Below are 20,493 nucleotides of genomic sequence, written 5' to 3'. Positions count from 1 at the left end.
TGCTTGCAAAGCTAGAATTCCATATCTGAGCACTGGTTGTAGTCCAGGCTGCCCTACGTTCCACCTAGCTTCCTGCTCATGCACCTAGGAAGGCAGCAGGAGATGGTCCAAATGCTTTGCCCTCCACCACTCACTCAGGAGAACCAGAGGAGTTCCTGGCTTCTGGCTTTGGTCTATCTAGACTCGGCCATTGCTGCCATTTGAGGACTGAACCAGTGGATGGAAGATCATGCTCTGTCTTTCATTTTCACTCTGCCTTTCAAACAAATTAATAGCTCTTTTAAAATGAGTAAAAATAGCATGAATACCTCATCACAAAAATGGCTTCATAGTAATGAAAATGTATTGTATCCATGGTGTCAAATACAAACCTATATAGATTATTCAATGCTATAAGTAGCAATGATCTTGAAATTCAGTATGCTATCAATGACACAAGCACCCCTTTATGATACAATCAGACCAGGTTTTCTTCCATTGAAATGCTCACATTTCATCTACTTGCACTAAAGTGTTCTTTCTAGAAGGAATGAAAAAGAGGTTGAGTTCCTGGACCCTCCCCCACTGCTGCCCTGTATCTGTGTAACTTGGTCTACACTTCCCACTGGTTTATTATAATATGTTCTTTTGATATTTCTAAAAATGGATTTCTGTATTTATAATTAAGCAACCAAAAAATAAATTTTAAAAATAAGAAACAGCATATTAAGAGATGGAAAATTATGTTCTACAATGTATAATCTGCCTTCCGGTATTCAGAGGAAAATACACACACACACACACACACAACACATTGGACCACAGAGTTTCATTACTGGATGTATGATTCCTTATTCTGTATACAGAAACTGGGGGGCATGAACCCCCTTCATTCTTCCCATGAAAATACATACACCCACAGGGCTAATGTCAGTTACTTATTTGTACCAGGAGAAAACACAGGCCAGACACCAGAAAGTTGTGCAGTATACACTGAAAGCCACATGTCTAAGCAACCCTCCTAGTAACCACAGCAAAATATGCTAATAGGGATAAAATATTCTTTTATTTTCCAAAGAGCTTTCTCTCACAACAAATCCACCTGGGTACTTAACCATTTTTCGAGAACATTTACAATCAACAATCAGGTATTAATTCATGCGGAAGTCATTTCTGATCATATAGTCACAATGAGCTGCTTAATTAAAAGAATGTGCCCATGTCTACCACTGCCATCACCATCCAGTCATGAAAAAACATCGGGTTACATATAGACAAAAGCCACTCACAGATGCACTCGCCTGTGGTAGCCTCACAGAGGCAGCTTCTCCCCAGCCGCTAACACATCAGGGGATTATGATCAACTGCAATTTATATCAAAGAGCCTTAAAAACAATAAAGTAATTAGACATGTTCATGAGAGAGAACTATGTCAAGTAATGATGCTGATTCCCAAAAGCACTGCTGGCTCCATTTGAAAGAAACATTTGTCAGCAATCGCGCAGACTTGGAGGAGATGAGGGAAGGCCCTCTTCTCATCAGAGTTAAAAGCACAGGATATGAATGGGCCCTCTACCCAGCAATGACTGCGATAAATTACCAGAGTGTGTTCTGTTTTCTGAGATGGGTTCAATTCATCATTTCATTGAAAAGGTTCCATTATGCTAATGTCTCTGAAAATCACATTCTGCTGTAGCTGGAAGGTCATGAGAGGACATAAATTTTTGCATTCAGAACACAGAAGTTGTATAGCAGTCACAGATTCCAAGGGTTAATAAGAAACCATCAAAGTACATTCAAGGACTTAACGGTGACAGTCCTTCAAAATGTTCCCCTGGTTAACGAGGGGAAAAAGGAGACTATAGTTTCAAGTTTAACATTAAAAAAATAATGTTTTAGGTATAAGGGTATCAAAAGTTGGCTTTAGTTATAGGGGTGATTATTTGCAAAAAAGTAATCTTCATTGAAATTTTAATTTACCTATCAATTTAAAGCACTGGTAAAACAAGTGCCTGTTAAATAGGTCTCTGGTACAAAGTACATGAGCTGTCTGAATTACCTACGGTCTTCAAACACTGTGAAAAGTAAGTTTGCTAAAGATCTACAAAGTGTGCAAAATTCATATACATGTGTGTGTTTGTGTGTGTAATCTCACCATGGTTATCAGGAGAGAACTTAGGTTTGTGACCACTCTTGTGTTATCATATCTCAGTGAATTATCTGGGAGAGGATGGGTAATGAACTAGGCAAATTAGATAGGATTCCTGAAATGTTTTTGTTTCAGTGTTTCTAGAAATTATTGATTCCCTCCTATCAACAAGGGCTATGAACATCATTCATGAATATATTGGAACATCAATCTATCAATAATTTGTAGTTATGGGCCACAACTGTCAAACAGCTGAGTGAAAACCCATTACAACCAGATAGCTCTCTGTAGACCAATTAACATAAATCAATGCAACACTTGCTCTTCAGAAACACTTGCGTAGCATATACATAGCTCTTTCAAAAAGTTTGTGGAAACTGGAACTCAAGGTAAGTTGATTCTGGTGCAAAAAATTTGAAATTGATGCATTGTTTTCTCATATTGCACACTTCCCACACAAACCTTTTGAAGACCATTCATATTCATAGACTCTAATTTTTTCAAACCAAAATACAGTTTTTAAAATTCCACTTTCCACGAACTTTGTGAAAGACCTTATATTTAGCACCTTGTTTTGTTTATTCATTAATTTCCTTATCTGAAAGGCAGAGACACAGTGGGTGTGGGGAGCAACTGAGACTAGACTAAATTACTGGAACTAGGACTAACTCTATGCATCTGATCTCCCACAATATGGCACTGGGATAGGAGTAAACAACTTCTATGCAGCTGCCTCACCAATTTGACTGATAAGCTGCAGGAGCTGATTCTGCTCCTGATCCGTGCTCTGCGTGTGGGCAGCAGAACATGGATTGGTGGAAGAGGACTATAAAGGAGGAGAGAAACACATGCACCAGGAACACCTGAGGGAACATGTGAGCAGCCCCCGAGAGAGCCGTCACAAGAAGGTGGGGGTCACACCTCAATAGAGGAATCCAAAGAGGCTGTGCAGTGGCCAGGCTTGTTCTTTGATGACATCTCTTATGAGAAGTAACTCAGGGACCCCACAAGAACCAACTAATCCCTTCTGAGGACAAGGTCCCCAGTGACTGAGGACTTCCCAGTAGGCTCCACCTCTTAAAGGCTCCACAACACCTCCCAGCAGAGCCAACTTGGGGCCAAGCCTCCAATGCATGAAGTCCTGGGGAAAAACCCAAAACCACATCCAAACCACAACAGAGGGCTCAGGGAAGGGTCGCTATTCTTGCATCAGAGCGTCTAAGAACAGAGTTGATTTTAACAAACCATGCCAACTTGGCAATTTCTCACGGGCCCTCTGATCCAATTCAGAGAAAATAGACTTAAATAAATGATCTCCATTCAACTGCTAGCCTTAAGATCTTTTAGCTGTGACACCTTGGACAAGGAACATGTTCTTTACTCTACTGTTATGTATAAGAGAAGTAATAATCATGAGTATGTCCCTAAGAAAAAAGTAAGATATCTAAGTGCCAATGTTTCAGAAACTGGGGAGTGTAATGTACGTATTCTTCTATGAATAGCAAAAAGCCATGTCTCTTCAATGGATTTAGGGCAATAGTTACAAGAAGTATTCTTTGCAGTTTATACATTAAATGAGACTACTTCAGTTTCATTATTTTAATAACCAGAAAAATAACTGAAACTTGAAAATCAGGCCAGAGTTTGCCAGCATTCATTTGGTGAAATGTGTACATATTATGTGGGCTATTTTACAAATCTGTAGGCACAGGGGTTGACTTTTTCCAGTAGAGATACAAAGTATTTCTGCCTGGGTGTTATATTTTATTGCCTTGTAAGAACATAACAAAACATGCAGCTACTCTAGTGACCTTATCCCTAACATCTCTTTATTAAATTACTTTTCTATCAATGAACCAATCATCACCAATAGACTAACCTCCCTAAAGCTCATTGATCCAATTCATACATAGCCTTTTTCCTCACATTAACTACTGAACCTGTTCCTTTTATATTTGCATGACTTCACCTTATCAAAAAAGTATGCTCTGTTATGCCCAGATACACACATCTGATGGAGTCAAATTCATGGCCAGGAGGTATATCTTGGCCTATCAGGCCAAGGCATATCTTTTCTCCTCAATAGAATCCTGGTTAGACAGAACTTTACCTCTGCCAATCCCATTTCTCCATGGCCTCCCTTTCTCTCTACTGATTCTGTTGTTCTGGTTTCGCCTGTGGCTCATGAACAGACAGTAACTCACTCCCCTGTGGCAGGCAAAATGCAGGACAAATTAGTTTTACGGTCTGAATGCTTTGATGATCTCTGAAGATGTTGGTAGATGGTAACTCTCTGTTGAATAAGAGATGACAGAATATATTTAAATCATTGTCTATTGTGAACTCAGATCAATTAAAAATATTATGCTCACCAGGGAGGAAAATAGATGAGTGAGTTCTGGGCACAGTTTTTGATTCTGTGCCTGTAGCTAGGACAGAAGTTCAATTTCATTATATGGCTGTGTGTCTGCATACCTGCAGTTCAAAGGAGGCTGGAATCTCATGTGGGAAATGTCGCCTTGTTGAGTTGTATCCCCCAAAAGTCATGGTGATGTCCAACACCTCAGTGTGACATGTTGCAGCTACATGTGCAGATGAGGTCTTTAAAGATGTAAATAAATAAAATGAGTCAGTGGGGTGGGCCCTCATCCCAACCAGCTAGGCTACTTACACCAAGAGGAAGTTCCCACACCAGACACAAGCACACACAGGAGACGGGAGATGAGGGCAAGACAAGGTCAGGAGTGTGGGAAGAAGCTGTACTGCTGACAGCTTGAACTCGGATGTCCAGCCTATAGATCTGAGGGAATGAGCTGTTGTAAGCACAGTCTGTGGCATTTTATTCTGACAGCCTTAGCAAACCAATAAATCACAACTGGGGTTGTAAACAAATTAAATAAGTATGTCTCTGACTTACAAAACATAAATAAGCATGCTTACTAAATGAACATCCCCCAAATTCACAGAAAATAGAAAACCAAATTTTGGATAAATATTCTGGACTTAATCCTTCTACTAGAAACTGTTAGTTCAGAAACCTAGTCACATAATAGTGGGTGAATCTTTAAAGTAATTTGGGTTTAAGAAAGAAAAAAAAGCTATACACTTTCCTCTAATTTGTCAGTGTTATATATGTGACAAAGTTGCTATTTTATAAAGCTTAAGTTTGGTTTCCCATATGAAGAGTGGTTAATCTGAACTGCTAATACTGTTTTTTTTTTTTTTTAAATCAAGTAACGTAGTATTACACTTAAATAATGTGTGAGTTTATGAAAGGTACATATTTGAATCTAACTAAACTGAATCATAATTCTGGAGAAGTTTTTTTTAGTAGTTCGGTTTTCTAGTGTGTTAGCACTAAATATAATTTCTTAGAATATTATGTAACTTAAAGCCTTGAGCTGACATTAAGTTGGTTCGATTTTACTAATAATCATTAGAAACTTGGATTATAGGTTAAATATGAAGCACTGATAATTATGTATAATCTGAAATTTACATATTTTGGCTTCTTAGTTCTTAGTTCTATATACTACAGAATATACATTTGGGTCATGTGAATAATTTTGTTACTTTAAAAAAATTTGTAACTGTAGACAATAGCGTTTGCTATTTATAAGCTTTGTCACTCAGCCAAAATGCTTGTGTATGATAGATAGTTCTCCATTACCTACTTAGTTTCTCTGTGAAAGTGGTTATTTTTGCTACAAGTTATAATCAGTTTGGGTGACTGAGACAATCCCAGAAGTTACAGTAACAGAAAAATTCAACTATTTATCAACAGCAATAGGATGAGAGTTTCTCAAGAAACAAAAGCATATTGAATTGTCAGCTTGTTCCAGGATATAAAATGGTACAGGAAAATAAAATACGTGAAATAATATAGTGAGCTATAGGTCATTTGATGAAACATAATTTTACTTGCTATTGTTACATCATCCAAGTCTGAAAAGAATCTTACAATCTATTAAAATTATGACAAAATTCACCCATGTTTGATGGCCTTATATGTGTAATAGTTTAAAAGGAAAAAGAGGATCTCGTAAAGCCTGTAATCTCAAATGTAATGCAACATCAGAACTAGGCATTTTTTCTTTTGACAAATTCAAATCAAAATTCTTTACAAGCAAATGTAATGTTTTTCCATCTGTGTAATATTCCCAAGGAAGCAAATTCTATATCCAACATGAACAATCTCTGCTTTGTGTTGACTTGATCATCTATTTGGATTATAAAAATATAGTATAATTTTTTTTTTGACAGGCAGAGTGGACAGTGAGAGAGAGACAGAGAGAAAGGTCTTCCTTTTGCCGTTGGTTCACCCTCCAATGGCTGCCACGGCCGGCGCACTGCGCTGATCCGAAGCCAGGAGCCAGGTGCTTCTCCTGGTCTCCCATGTGGGTGCAGGACCCAAGAACTTGGGCCATCCTCCACTTCACTCTGGGGCCACAGCAGAGAGCTGGCCTGGAAGAGGGGCAACCGGGACAGAATCCAGTGCCCCGACCGGGACTAGAACCCTGTGTGCCCACGCCGCTAGGCAGAGGATAAGCCTATTGAGCCGCAGTGCCAGCTTAGTATAAAATTTAAAAGGTCAAAGCTTCCTCACTCTGGAATGAGGTAGTGTTTCTTATAATCATGTTACTTTATATTAAACTTGAAATGTTTTGTTGCCACTTTGATTAATTTGGTAATTGACTATTGTTCCTCAAGGCACAGCACTAATTTTTTTTAATTATTTATTTACTTGAAAGGCACAGTTACACAGAAAGAGGGAGGGAGGGCGAGGGAAGAGAGGGAGGGATGGAGGGGCGGAGAGAGAGAGAGAGAGAGGTGTCTTGCATCAGCTGGTTCACTCCCCAGATATCCACATTGCCAGGGCTTGGCCATGCTAAAGTCAGGAACACAGGAATCCATCCAGGTCTCCTATGTGGTTGGCAGAGGCCCAAGCACTACAGCCATCTTTTGCTGCTCTCCCAGGTACATTAGCAGGGAGCTGGATTGAAAGTGAAGCAGCCAGGGCTCGAACTAGCACTCATTAGGGATGTCAGAATCACAGGCAGCAAAACTTATCCTGCCACGCCACGCCACAGGATTTTATTATAACAGGATGGCATGTCTCTTCCAACAATCCCTTTGATACTGCCTTCTGAAAATCAGATCTAGTATTTGGAAAAAAAAATAAAAATTTCAGGATTTACTTAAAACTACTTAAAATTTCCCAGCAGGTCCTCTGGAGATCCACGTTAGAAGTTGTAAAGTTTGTTTGGTGGGCCTGGTGTTTTTTTTGTTTTTTGGTTTTTTTTTTTTTAATTACGTTAGCATTATTGGAGGAGCTATAGAACAAGGTGCTCACAATCTCAGGTCCAGTTTGTGTAGAGGAGATGTATTCCTATAAGTCTTTTGTTAACTAAACCCTCTACAGGAAGGCCATGGACAGTCCTCTAAGCTCTGGCTGCCCATTAAACTGGTATGTTCTCGCTCTCCAAGGAAACACTGGTCAGACCCTCATGAAATGGTTCTGCACTGTGTCACAAAGGGAAACTGCATCCCTCTTTTGTGTTTTTGTCATAATTAATCCTGCCTTTTATTATGATCAGAGTGGTTTCTGCTATCCTCTGACGCTTGCTGAAAATTCTGGAAATAAACAGAGGCATAGCCTGTGTCTCCATAGATGGACAGTGTCTGGACTTCTTGGAGGACTGCACCAGACACTCAACTACTGATGTTTCACACACCAGACTCTGGGCCACAGGCGTCTGACCTGCCCCCAGCCTGTCAGCTTCCACACTGCATCGACAGGGTCAATCAGGATTTCTAGGACGTATTTTAGTCTGGAAATAGATGTCTTTCATCAAAGCACCACTGCCCCAAGATCCAATAGAACAAGAATGAATTATACAGGAACAAATAAACTGATGAGGGAAATTGGATCACTGCTATTTGCTTTGAATATTATTGGTTTGGCTTTCGATGTTCTCTTCTTTAAATGAGTATATGGTGATACTTCTCTTTCTTTTTAAGCTGTATCACCTTCAGTATAGTTGACTATGCTTCTGTAGGCTGAATTTGAACATGTATAAGTAGTAGCTGATGTTCATTGCCCTGCAGAATTCCAATAAATACCTTGCTTTTCATGATAGCATAGTGATTTGCATAGGTTAAGTAAGATTATTTTTTTCTTATCCTGCCAGGATATACTTGAAAATACTGATGGTGTAACAAAGGATATGCATGGAGAATTGTATTTGGGATATGTCTCAGATAAAACAGCACATTTTTTTTTTTTGACAGGCAGAGTGGACAGTGAGAGAGAGAGACAGAGAGAAAAGTCTTCCTTTTGCCATTGGTTCACCCTCCAATGGCCACTGCAGCCGGCGCGCTGCGGCCGGCACACCACACTGATCCGATGGCAGGAGCCAGGTGCTTCTCCTGGTCTCCCATGCGGGTGCAGGACCCAAGAACTTGGGTCATCCTCCACTGTACTCCCTGGCCACAGCAGAGAGCTGGCGTGGAAGAAGGGCAACCGGAACAGAATCCGGTGCCCGACCGGGACTAGAACCTGGTGTGCCGGTGCCGCGAGGTGGAGGATTAGCCTAGTGAGCTGCAGCGCTGGCTTAACAGCACATTATTAAGGGACAATAAATGGCTTCATACCTATAACTAATGACTTTAATTCCACCAAATAAAACAAGTTGTGTTTCTGGCTATTGCAATCCCATGAGCACAGATCATGATGGTTGGCTAGTTAACAGCTTTTTTGGGAACCTCTAGAAGGCAAAGATTTACCCAGACATAAAGACATTACATGTTAAATATAGTGGAAAGTGACTGGCATTGTGGCAACACCATATGGTGTCAGTTTGTATCCTGACTGCTCCAATTCTGATCCAGCTCCCTGCTAGTGGATTATGAAAAAGCAGTGGAGGATGGCCCAAATGCTTGGGCCCCTGCCACCCACGTGGGAGATCTGATGAAACTCCTGGCTCCTGGCTGTGCAACCATGTAGGAAGTGAATCAGCACATGGAAGATCGATCGATCGATCGATCTCTCTCTCTGTAACCCTTTCAAATAAAAAAATATTTTTAAAAATATGGTGGTGAAAACAATCTTGGAATTGATTTCCATGCTTAAGGACAGAAGAAAAAAACAATAACAAAGGCTTCTCCAACTCAAATCTAAAGTTCCTTATGAAAATTTTAATGTAGAGTAAATTTTCTCACTCAAACTATATGGTTCTAGGTCTATAACACAAACTCAAGTAGACCTCTCTGGTTATTTCACAGTCTAGCTCCCTCTACATAAATAACTAAGTCAAACATAATGAAAATAGTCTTCCTTTGTTATTTAGAAACATAAAGAAAGACATACTTGATATTACTTATGATCACTATGAGGGAAATGGTTTGGGGGAAAAAAACTGAAATTGGAAATGAGCCAAACAGATATTGAGATGTTCTTGCAGCAATGTGCTAGACTTGTTTTGGCCTCAGCAGGGTGTTGCACAGCTCAGTAGCACCTGAGGGTAAGCTGAAGGTTTTTGTCTGGTGGGGATGTATATAATTTCTGTCTGGAATAACACATAAATCCAAAGATTATAGTTGATTCCTCAGTAAGATATTAACTACTTTTGTTTCTAACCCAGCAATCTTGTGCAAATACTACTTTTTAATATATACACTAACACACTCAAGTGAGTTTTTAACTGGTACTTTAAAAACCTTACAAGTATGCGTAAGTGCAGCGAATAAATCATCATCACCCAGATTCAACAAGTCATCTGATGAAACCAAGTAGTTGTCTCTGCTCTAGCAATCCTGAGATTGATCAGGAAGAACCAGCCTGAGGCCTGCCTTGTATTTCCACCCACCAGCTTTCATCTGACGAGTCCATCTATTCATAACTGCTGCCACAGTGAATCAGGACTTGCAAAGTGGTGATTATTCTAACTTCGGACTTCCTTCCTCAATTATTTTATGGAATTACCTTGTACAGCTACTGGGGCCGTTTGCTTTCCTTGAAATGGAATTTCCACAGGAAATGCTATTCAAATGCTTATTGGTACTTTTAATGACCAATTTTCTGAGTAAGGTTTTTTGCTCAATGGTTTCCAAAGCACTGGATTTTTTTTACTAAAATTATGCATTTTTATATTTTCAATTAGTTGTATTCAACACACTTTTTATCTTGCATTATTCCATCTTTAGGTATGAATCTTTATTAACCAATGAGTCTTTTGAGCTTGTCCATTAGTCTTTGACATCCTCTACAAGCCATCAAATAAGAAAGCACAAAGTGATGTCCAACAAGGTTCATCCTCTACATTTCCTGTTGTAGGCCTATGGTCTGTCATCCTCTTTAAGGACTCTTTGCGTCTCTCAGTGGGAAATCTGGCCACTGGCCACGAATTGCTTAACTTAGTAGAATGATCCAGATATTAACTTGAAAAGGAGTAAGGACAAGATATGATGGATTAGGAAACGTGAGACATATGAGATTCTAGAACTGGCTGCTCGTCAGAGTCACCTGTGAAACCTCAAGCATACAGATCCTCAGGCCTCTACCAAGGCTGCTGAAAGGGAACCCCAGCCAATGTATTCATTCTAGGAACCACCAGACAAGAGCTAAGTTACGGTCTCCAAGTAACCACATTTCTAGGACCTCAACTTCCAGTACATTCCATACCCTTAGGAGTTGGACCATTTTCCTTATTCTTTTTCCTACCTTGGTGAAGCACAGTCACTAGAGGAAGAAGATTCAAAATAAAAATGTAACAACTCCTAAGCCTGAGTACTACCATTGACTCTTGCACCCACTTTAATTTTTTTTCTGTTCATCTGCATATGTAGGTGAGTGTGTTCAGTTACCAGTTCTTAACATATAAGATTGTACTTTCCTCAGTAGTTCAGAATCCATCATTTTCGTGTAGCATCTTTCTATAACCTCAGATATCCTCCAACATCATCATCAGTGGTTATACCAGGGTACTTCAAAAAGTTCATAGGATAAATGGAATGAAAAGAAAAGTTTATTTTGGAACAGTCAATTCTGAAAGCCTCCATAGTTTTGTTCATAATATACATTTTCATCAACTTTTTGAGGCACCCCCCACCAGATAGCATCTTATGCCATCAAGTTTTCAAAAAGGTATTTATTCAGTCCCTTCTATGATACTTCTTGATTTAAAGAAATTATTGATATATGTAAATGGTATGCTGAATATTTTTCCAGATAATTCCTTTTCATGAATCATTCATGTGACTTTATGATAAACTCGGAGACATAGAATAGGTCAAAGCTAGAAGCTGTTCTTTCTCTTGTGGTAATGTGGAGCCCTGAAAGAATTCTCATCAGTTTGAAGTAGGAGAAAAGGAGAGCAATGAAAAGGACTACAAATGAAGAGGAAGAATGCACAAAAGGGGAGGATCACGTTAATTGATTTCATAGCTGTCAGAAACTGAACTCTAACACATGGGAATAATAAGCAAGGTAATTATTCAAAATTATGATTCAGACATGGTAGCACTAAATGACATCAGTGCAATGCCATATTGGGAAAGGAATCGCATAAACCTTACATGTGCATTTGTGAGGTAGAAAATTAGGGATTTGCACACAGAGTTTTGAAGTCGGAGACCCTTCTAGTGCTGACTGTAAGGATGAAGACATCTGACGTCTCTAACAAAAGAATCGGACTCTGCTTCAGCAACAAAAACTTGTCCAATAACTGAGAATCTTAGGCTGGGATGAATTATATTTCCCAGCCTCAAAAGGGAAATCAAACGACAGAGGGATAAACACTGCCTTCATTTATCTAACACATATTTCTGAAGCATTGACTTTGTGTCAAGCACTGTGTTAGGTCCTACAGACAGCCGAGAACTCCGCAAAACCCCAGCTTCATGGGATCTGCCTCCCGACAGGACTTCTGTAGCCTGTGTGTGCCGGCCTGATACTCAGTCCTATTGTAATCAACAAACCTCTGAACTACGGGGAAAGTTATGGGAAAAGAGTCCATTTTGCTTTCCACACACAAATGTGAAAAATCACTTGCCATGGAGTCCATTGAAAAAAAAAAAAAAAAAAAAAAAAAGGCTGCGGCCGGGGCTCAACAGGCTGATCTTCCGCCTTGCGGCGCCGACACACCGGGTTCTAGTCCCAGTCGGGGCGCCGGATTCTGTCCCAGTTGCCCTTCTTCCAGGCCAGCTCTCTGCTGTGGCCCGGGAGTGCAGTGGAGGATGGCCCAGGTGCTTGGGCCCTGCACCCCATGGGAGACCAGGAGAAGCACCTGGCTCCTGCCATCGGATTAGCGCGGTGCGCCGGCCGCGGCGGCCATTGGAGGGTGAACCAACGGCAAAGGAAGACCTTTCTCTCTGTCTCTCTCTCACTGTCCACTCTGCCTGTCAAAAAAAAAAAAAAAAAAAAAAAGGACACCTATGGACTATGGAAACGGTAATTGAAGGAAATCAGAAAACATAGTCTTTCTGAAAAATACCAGATGCTCAGTTAACAAGAGGGGCAGCTGTGACAGCAAAGTGGCAGAAACGTAATACTACAAAAGCCCTGAGAGACTGCTGCCTCCTGTCACTGAACACGTCAACATCTTATTGATACAATATTTTTTCTTGGCATGGATTAGATTAAGCAAAGGAAATTAAAACTGTGGTTCTGTATAACCAGCATCAGTCACAACACCCCCAAATAAGCAAATGCCGTGACAGCTTTGCCCACATGATTATCAATTAAAACATACACTATCCAAAGGGACTGGGGATCTTCAAAAACTTCATGGAAAATATATATGCTATGAAAAAAATTATGCATAGAGTTCAAAAAAAATTTTCCCCAAAACTAAGCTCACCTTTAATCCATTTTCCACAAGCTTTTTGAAGTGCCGTTTGTATAATCTTTCTCATTTTCACGAAGGGATACACTGTAAGGTCAATTTGAAACAAGCTCACCTCGTTACTCATGTCCGTGGGAACTTCTTGATCTTTACCATCCCTGTTCTAAGATTGTGTGCATTTGTCAAACATGAGGCACCACCAAAATTTTAGCAATTCCACTAATGAAGAACTAATTCAGTAAAAGAATATCAAATGATTCAACAGATTTTTTTTTAAGGAGAGATTATTTCATTGCTATCAATTAGAAATCAAAGAGTCTGGCTGGTTAATTCTCATCAAAAAGCTTACGCTGGCATCAGAAGTCCACACCACAAGCAGCTCTCATTAATATAATTACTCAGGCAGGAACTTCACTCACTAACTGCATCCTTATATTTTTTGTGACAATAAAGAAACTACATGGCAAATGGCAGCAATTTGTGAAGACTGGCAAATCACACTTGCCTAAGACATCACTCTAGATTAACATGTCTGTCTTCGTCTGTCAGATTTGTCAGGGAGTTAGTGAAGAGTGTCCTGTCTTTGAGCAGCAGAACATCACAAAGACGCACACACATATTTTTCTTGCAGCTGTGTGAGACAGGATACTTTAAGATTCATCTAAAGACTCCTGCGTGGTTGTTGAGGGCCATCTGGCTGTGACATCTGTCACCCCATTGATCACCAGGGCTGATTCGGCTGATCTGGTTGGCTAGGCAGGTGTCCCCTTCCTCCCTCACTGCTCCATGTGTGTCCCTCTCTAAGCAGCATGCTCGGTCGAAGAGGATAAACTTGCCCACCAGAGGAGGACTGGTCTTCGGTCAAGGGTGTACGAGTGGCTGTGCTCCCCTGCTAGGACCTCCAAACAAGCTCTCAAGACTCATTTATTAGATTCAAATAAACATCTTCGGAAGACAACAGTAGGGTGGAGTTCCACGATTCTGACCTGAAACCATATGCCAAACCTGGTTCACTCGCTGTGTGTCATCTACTCGGTCACTTACAGAAGGAGTTCTGTGTGCATCATGAAACTGGATACTAACTTTTTTCCATCCTGCTGAGGTCCAGCAGCTGCTGGCAGAACCTTGTTGGTAATGCCCACATAATAACTTGTTCCCAGCTGATTTCCCCTTTCAACATACAAAATGGGACACATACTCATTACCAACCTGACTTTTGAGCAAATCCTGGTAGAAAAATAAAAACAAACTGTTTCTATTTTCACCTTATTGAAATTTCCTTTCTAGCCAAATGGTTTCCAATGGCCAAGCACAGATCAAGAAAATCAAAGAGATTGCTCTGGTTTCCTGGTAGTACACTACTTAATAGAAAATGAGGATCAAATGAGTCAGGGATGGAAGGCAATGAAAATGTAAAACCCTAAGAAAACAGCCATAGGAGGTATTCCAGAAATGACATTTATTAAGTGGCTGCTATACACTCGCATCTGTGGTAAACACTTAGGACATAAAACACACAAGGGTATTTCAAAAGGTTCATGAGAATCAGAATTAAATAATTTTGATACACAAACTTTTTGACATGCATAGGTTTTTTATAACATGCATTTCCCATGAACTTTTTGAAGATCTCCTCATATTCCTGGGCTCAAGGGATTTTCATTCAATCTACTGGAGTAAATGGCCACTGCATTCCTTTCTCACAGGAAGCATCCATGACTCCACTGACAGACTGGGTAGTCTAGTTAAGAATCAGAATGTAATAATATATCTCTAACACCAAAGGTAGTCAATGTAACTTAATATATGGAGACTGATGAAGAATCTTTATCTTATAGAGCTTCAGAGGTATCATTTGGAAACATAATTAATATTTAAGAGATAGAGAAGGTACAGTGTCCTCTGAAAGACTCCAGGTCTCACAGGGAAAAAAAGAAAAGAAAATTAAGGCCTGCATGAGAGGGTGCCCAGACTTATCAATGGGAGAGGCCTTTGCTTAAAAGAGCACAAGGCCAAGGTCAAGCCAGGCCTCACAGCAACTTGGTCCTCGCTCTTTTAATCATTATGTCACCCTGTAGAGGTGACTTCCGGAAAGTCACAACAGGTAGAGCCTCCCCTGACTCCCTGCAACACTTGCCACATTCACTTCAAAAACCAACACTGTTGCATCTTGCCTGCTCCTTCCCACCACTCATTTCAACGATTATGTTTTAAAGCACCCAGCCACAAAAAGCAAACCATTTCCAACAGAGCCATGGGTGCCCACACAAGGCAAGGACAAAAGGTCCCTCCAGTTGTTTTCTTCACCACTTTCCCATCAGCTGTGCACTGGCCCTCCTTCCAGCTCTACTCCAGGCACGGCTGCCCTTTCCGCAAGTGTGTAAGAAAGGAGATGCATCACGTGGGGGCACTCTCTTAACGCCAGCAGGGAAGGGATGGAGGAGAAAGTCAGGCAGCTGTGTCTGCTCACTGAGAGATTCGGATCCAGAGCTCTGCACTCAGGAAGGCCCCCTTCCTGAACACCTCAGTCCTCCACTGCCTCTCGCAGGGGCCCTAGCTCTCCTCATCACTTCCAACGCCTCCACAGGGGACTCCTTGCTGTCTTTCAAAGTCTCCTTCATCCATTTTGGCCTCTCCCACCTCCTTAGTAAAACCCCACAGGACCTTGGCAGTACCTCATCTCGAAAGCTTACTCCATTTCATCATGTACAGGTGCATGTTCTAACCCGGAAGATACTTGAGAACATGGTTCTTCTTATTGATCTTTGTAGGCCCCATTCCCATTAATGGGTTTCTTACATATAATAATTACTCAGAAAAAGCTTTAAGAATGGATTCAGGATGTTTTCATCATTCACACAAATATCATAAATACCTGAGGAGCTAGAAATGCCCACTATGCTTTGCATACATGAATCCCCATCAATATGTCCAATGTTTGTCAATTAAAAAAATATACAGAGTTACTCAAAAGCTAATAAAATCGCATGAGAAAGCAATTCCTCTGACGTGTGTACTCTCCTGTGTGGCTGATCGTACTAAACCACCCCTTTCGCAAGCTTTGATCTCCTTGGGGCTTGGACTGGGGCTTGCATCATGATTATCCCAAGGCACACTGCACCATGCTATCCAAATGCACTACTACCACATTGTCCCCACCAGCTGGGGCCAATAGCAGTGGAAGAATTGTAAGGCTATAGTTTACACGCTACATTAATGCTTGACAGTATGAAAAAATATCCATCACCAGCCATGTAACAGGCAATGAAAGAAGAAAATGTATTAGAGTGACTTGCATTTGATGAGCGAGCCTTGAAAGCATAAACAGAAATGTTACAATTATGACAGTATAGAGAGAGGATTATAAAATCAGAAGGAGCAACTATTTCTGCTTTTAGAATAGTGTTCGGTCTTCTTAGGAAAGAATTCAGGACTATGACCCCCTACCTCAAACTTACCACCACCACCACCACCACCACCACCACCGTAATGGCAGGCTGGCTTAATTCTTGTTACTGTGCAACATCGTTTTCACTTATAAAATTGAAAAAGGATATCACAGTGAAAATGTCTACATTTGAAGAAAAACTAAAGCCCTGACAGAATCATAATGCATTTTTAATAAACTGATGTGAGAGCAACTTCAAGTTGCTCTAGTATCTCTGCCAAAATTTTGTCATTTCAAGGAAGGTTTACACAAGAGGCAATCCTTAAAGCTGTCCAAAAACACCAAGAAATTCACACCCTCTGGCTTCTAGTCATTAGCATGTAAAACACACATTTTCAAGTACTTCAGATTTGATTTTGGATAAAATGAGAATTAAGTCTGAAGCTTATCACTTTATTTCATTAGCAAGTATTTGGCAGGTGCTAGATAATTTACAATCCCAGAATAATTTTCACTTTGTACTACATCCTACCACTGGTGAGAGTTTGTTGATAAGAACAGATTCTCTAATAAGCATGATGAATCCATGTATATCTAAAGTGCAAGTCTTAAAAACAATTTCATTTGTTTCCAAAATTTTCATATCTGCCTGCTTCAAGGTTTTCTATATTGCCTGAGTTAGATTTCAATAATTTATTATTCCAGCATGTGATGTTTTATCAAAATTACTCTTTCACTCAGTAAGAAAATAAACACTTCTTGGATAATAAAATCTTCAAATACTCATGAAATGCTTTCTTGGTAAGCTGGGGGCAAAACTGACAAATTAGCAAAAAGTATTCTTTTTAAACCAAAAATAATAAAAAATAGTATACCGTGTATTAAAAGCTGAGTTTCAAATTTGATTATTGGCTGAACTTAACATTGTACGTGATAATTCAGAACCACTGATTTCAAGACTAAGTCAATTTCCCAACCAAAATATTTAAAGCAAATGCTGAAACCCCTTCCTACTTCCAGTATCTATAGTTAGGCCAGCATTGACTAGAGGATATCCGTACACAGTCTTTGGAGTGAGAGGGTCCTGGGGTCAAACTTGCCCTTTGGGGGCCAGTTCCTCCAAGGATCCACTGTTGTCTCCTTGTCTATCAGGAGCATGTGCCTACCAGCTGCCTCAAGTGGCTGCTGGCAAGTTCAAGCAGACATCGCCTGGAAGAGGGGCTTAGCATTTTGCCAGGCTCACAGCCACCCTCACAGACGCTGCCTTTTACCATTCATACAGGTTCCGGGTTTTATGCTCACTGCAGTCTTCCCATGATCTGAAAGCCTGCTGTCCTGTAGTTTCTACCTTGGCATCCTGCTCTCTGGCCAGCACAAGCTACCCCTAAGCTAGCATGCCACCCCATTACTCCAAAATCCTACAATAACTCCTTTCCCATCAGGCGTCATCTCCTCTCGCCATTCCTACGGCCCCAGCCAACACAGTCCCTTGCTTTCTGACCCAGTCCTGCCTCCGGTTCACAGGCTCCCCCATTCCCTCTGCCCAAGACACCCAAGGGGTGCCCCCTGAGGATGCTCTTCTCAAACATCAGCGCCTCACTCTCCAGCCGCTTCTCTCCGCTAGATGTTTCTCCAGGGGACCTACACTGATGAGGGATTCATTTCTTTGCTTTTCATCTTCTTCCCTAACTAGAACGAGCTTGATTCAGGTACGTATCATGTCGGTCTCTATTCCTGCTGCATCCCTGCACCTGGAAGCGCGCCTGGCACATAGTAATGGCTCATATTCAGCACGTATTTAAGTAGTTAAGTAACTGTATGATGGAAATATTCAAGAACATTCCTGTTTCTCCCCAAGGTCCAATAGCTTTCTCTCATCTGATGTCAGCAGGTGATGAATGGAGCCCCTCGAGGAAACACAAACAGCTTGTGAGCTCAACTCATCCACAGGTACCTTGAGCCCAAGGGCAGCTCCCTCAATGTTCTTGTTCAAATACTTGTAAAATAAAGTACTTTGTTCTTTAACCATATTCCAAATGTGACTGCTTTGTAATATTTAGGGCGTGCTACTCAGTGTGGCTCATGGACCAGCAGTGTTAGCCTTACCTGGGAACTCGTTAGAAACACAATTTCTCAGCCTCTGCAGGCTAACAGCCGGGCACAGCAATCTGTGCCTTCTTAAGCCCTTGGGTGACTCTGACGAGCACTGTGACTGAAAATCACTGCTCCAAGGAATACGTAAGACCCCGTCCAGCTCTTCCATTTCCTCTTAGGAATCTTGAAGTAATGCCCCAGTTCTAAGCATAAACTGCGTAACTGGCTATCAACAGAAGTCACGACATCACCTCTGCTGCTGACCAGTTATCTTTTTCCACTGCAAGTACCCAAAAGGTACTTTTCCATATTTCAGAAGTCTCCATCAAATCCTCTACCCGTGGGCTACCACACAGCTGTTCACCCTGTACAGCCCTCTCATCTACAACCAGCACTTAAATCCTTCTAGGTCCACCCTGGAGAAATGCAGAAAACTGTGTTGCCCTCAACTTTCCTTCTTCAAGGCAGAGGTTTTCAAACATTTTGTAATCAGGGACTTGACACAAAACAGGTAGATGGGAACTCGCTCAGCTGCCATGGATTGACAGGGTTTGTTTGCCTCTATCACGCCTGCCTCCTCCCTCCCACCTGATGTGTGTCTGGAGGTCACCAGGGAGGACCCATGGTAGTAATGCTGGAAAAAACCTTTGCTGTAGGGCACAGCTTCTCAGAGTGTGGGCAGCAGGGGCATTTCTGGGCCTCTACCAAATGAATTGGAACATCTGGTCAGGGTCTGATCAAAGAATTTGGATTTCTTCTCACCACGCTGTCACAATTTCTGGCCAAAGAAGAAGTATGAACAAGCATTGCTAGACAATTCTACAGATGGGAGCTTGTGATTCAGCACTCGAAGAACTCTAGACTACCATTTTTATGGAGGGAAAATCATCATGTAAGCATATTCCAAGTCATCCCTTTCAAGGCATCACACTCATTCAAACAATGAAAACCCAAGATAAGAGGTGAAGTCTGTTTTTTTTCCTGCATAAATTTAAGTAAAGCATAGCTTTAAAAGCTACATACAGAGAAGTTTTGATGAAAACTTTATCAAGTTCATAATTTTAAGTAATTTAGTGAATATTTGTCAATGCTTTCCCGGGATAGTTTGGGGGAAACTAGTTAATTGGGCAAAGAGAATAAACAGACTCACTTGAGAGGTGCAAGAGATCAGAGAGGAGGCAACACCTGCTAGTTCTGACGACTGAGAGATGGCTGCTTACCCCTCACTTTTCAGACTAGCACAGAGCTAAATTTTATCTAAAGTCCACCTAGGAGAACCCATCTCTTTTCCTGATCCTCCCCAGGTGCAAGGTAGCTAACACCTACCTGTCTGTATCAGCATGTGGTGCCGAGAGCCCCGCGCCAACCCAAGGTGGTGTCAGGGGAAATACACCAGATGGTCGCCCCACTGGCCACCAGGGTGCCAGAAGAACCTCACTCTGGCCTGGGGTGGTGTCGGGGAAGAACACCAGGACGGTACCCGACCAGCCACCCTCCACACCAGCTCACTCTGCTGCGGATAGCCCTTGGCCCGCAAACACAGGCAGCTCGCAGGCCAGCAGGTCGTGGGTAAATGAGGAGCAGGGTGATCAGAGATCAGGAGCAGCTGAGGCCTACCGGAAGTAAAGGCAAACGTCTCGCCACAGTGCATGTGATACCCTGAAAGCTCTAGGCTCCTGCCACAGTGCTCTTGTCATTTGCCATGTTATGAAATGTACATGAATTTCTGGAACTTAGTGTTGGGTTGAAATAATTCCACATTTCAAGAGCGTAAAGAAAGTGACTATAGACATTTAGCATCATCTTCCCAGATCCTACTGGAGTCTCAGCCCCGACAGAGCAGAATGCTTTCTTAACTAAAAGTATTATGGTCTGGAAAAAGAGCCAACTCAAAGTCAATACTTTCAAACTTGTTAACCATAAAATAAAATTCTAGGAATAAATAAAGGTAATTTTATGATTAGATAATAAGGCTATATTTTAAACCTTTCAGATAAATATCAGGGACAAGATGGTAGAATCATATATTCTGGGAAACT

At 41.2% G+C, this 20,493-nt stretch overlaps 1 protein-coding gene across 15 annotated transcripts in view; it reads right to left on the bottom strand.

Annotated features, from left to right (window-relative positions):
• The window catches only part of PRKN (parkin RBR E3 ubiquitin protein ligase), a 1,393,119-nt gene that overhangs the window by 911,246 nt on the left and 461,380 nt on the right, over nucleotides 1-20,493 (bottom strand). Inside the window, exon 1 of one of the 15 annotated variants that reach the window (XM_089332482.1) lies at nucleotides 19,781-20,267. The exons of 13 other annotated variants lie outside the window; for them this stretch is intronic. In XM_089332482.1, coding sequence (XP_089188608.1) covers nucleotides 19,781-19,796 — 16 coding nt within the window. In that variant the 5' untranslated portion in view covers nucleotides 19,797-20,267. Of the gene's footprint in view, nucleotides 1-4,799; nucleotides 4,925-19,780; nucleotides 20,268-20,493 lie in introns of those variants that run through there. One more of the 15 variants, XM_089332486.1, reaches the window with a different exon arrangement.

The sequence above is a fragment of the Oryctolagus cuniculus genome, chromosome 5 (genome assembly GCF_051225735.1).
Source record: "Oryctolagus cuniculus isolate XC-2025 breed Fujian yellow rabbit chromosome 5, ASM5122573v1, whole genome shotgun sequence".
Classification (NCBI taxonomy): domain Eukaryota; kingdom Metazoa; phylum Chordata; class Mammalia; order Lagomorpha; family Leporidae; genus Oryctolagus; species Oryctolagus cuniculus.
Note: the sequence above shows the minus strand (reverse complement) of the source record. Positions and strands in the feature narration are given on the sequence as shown.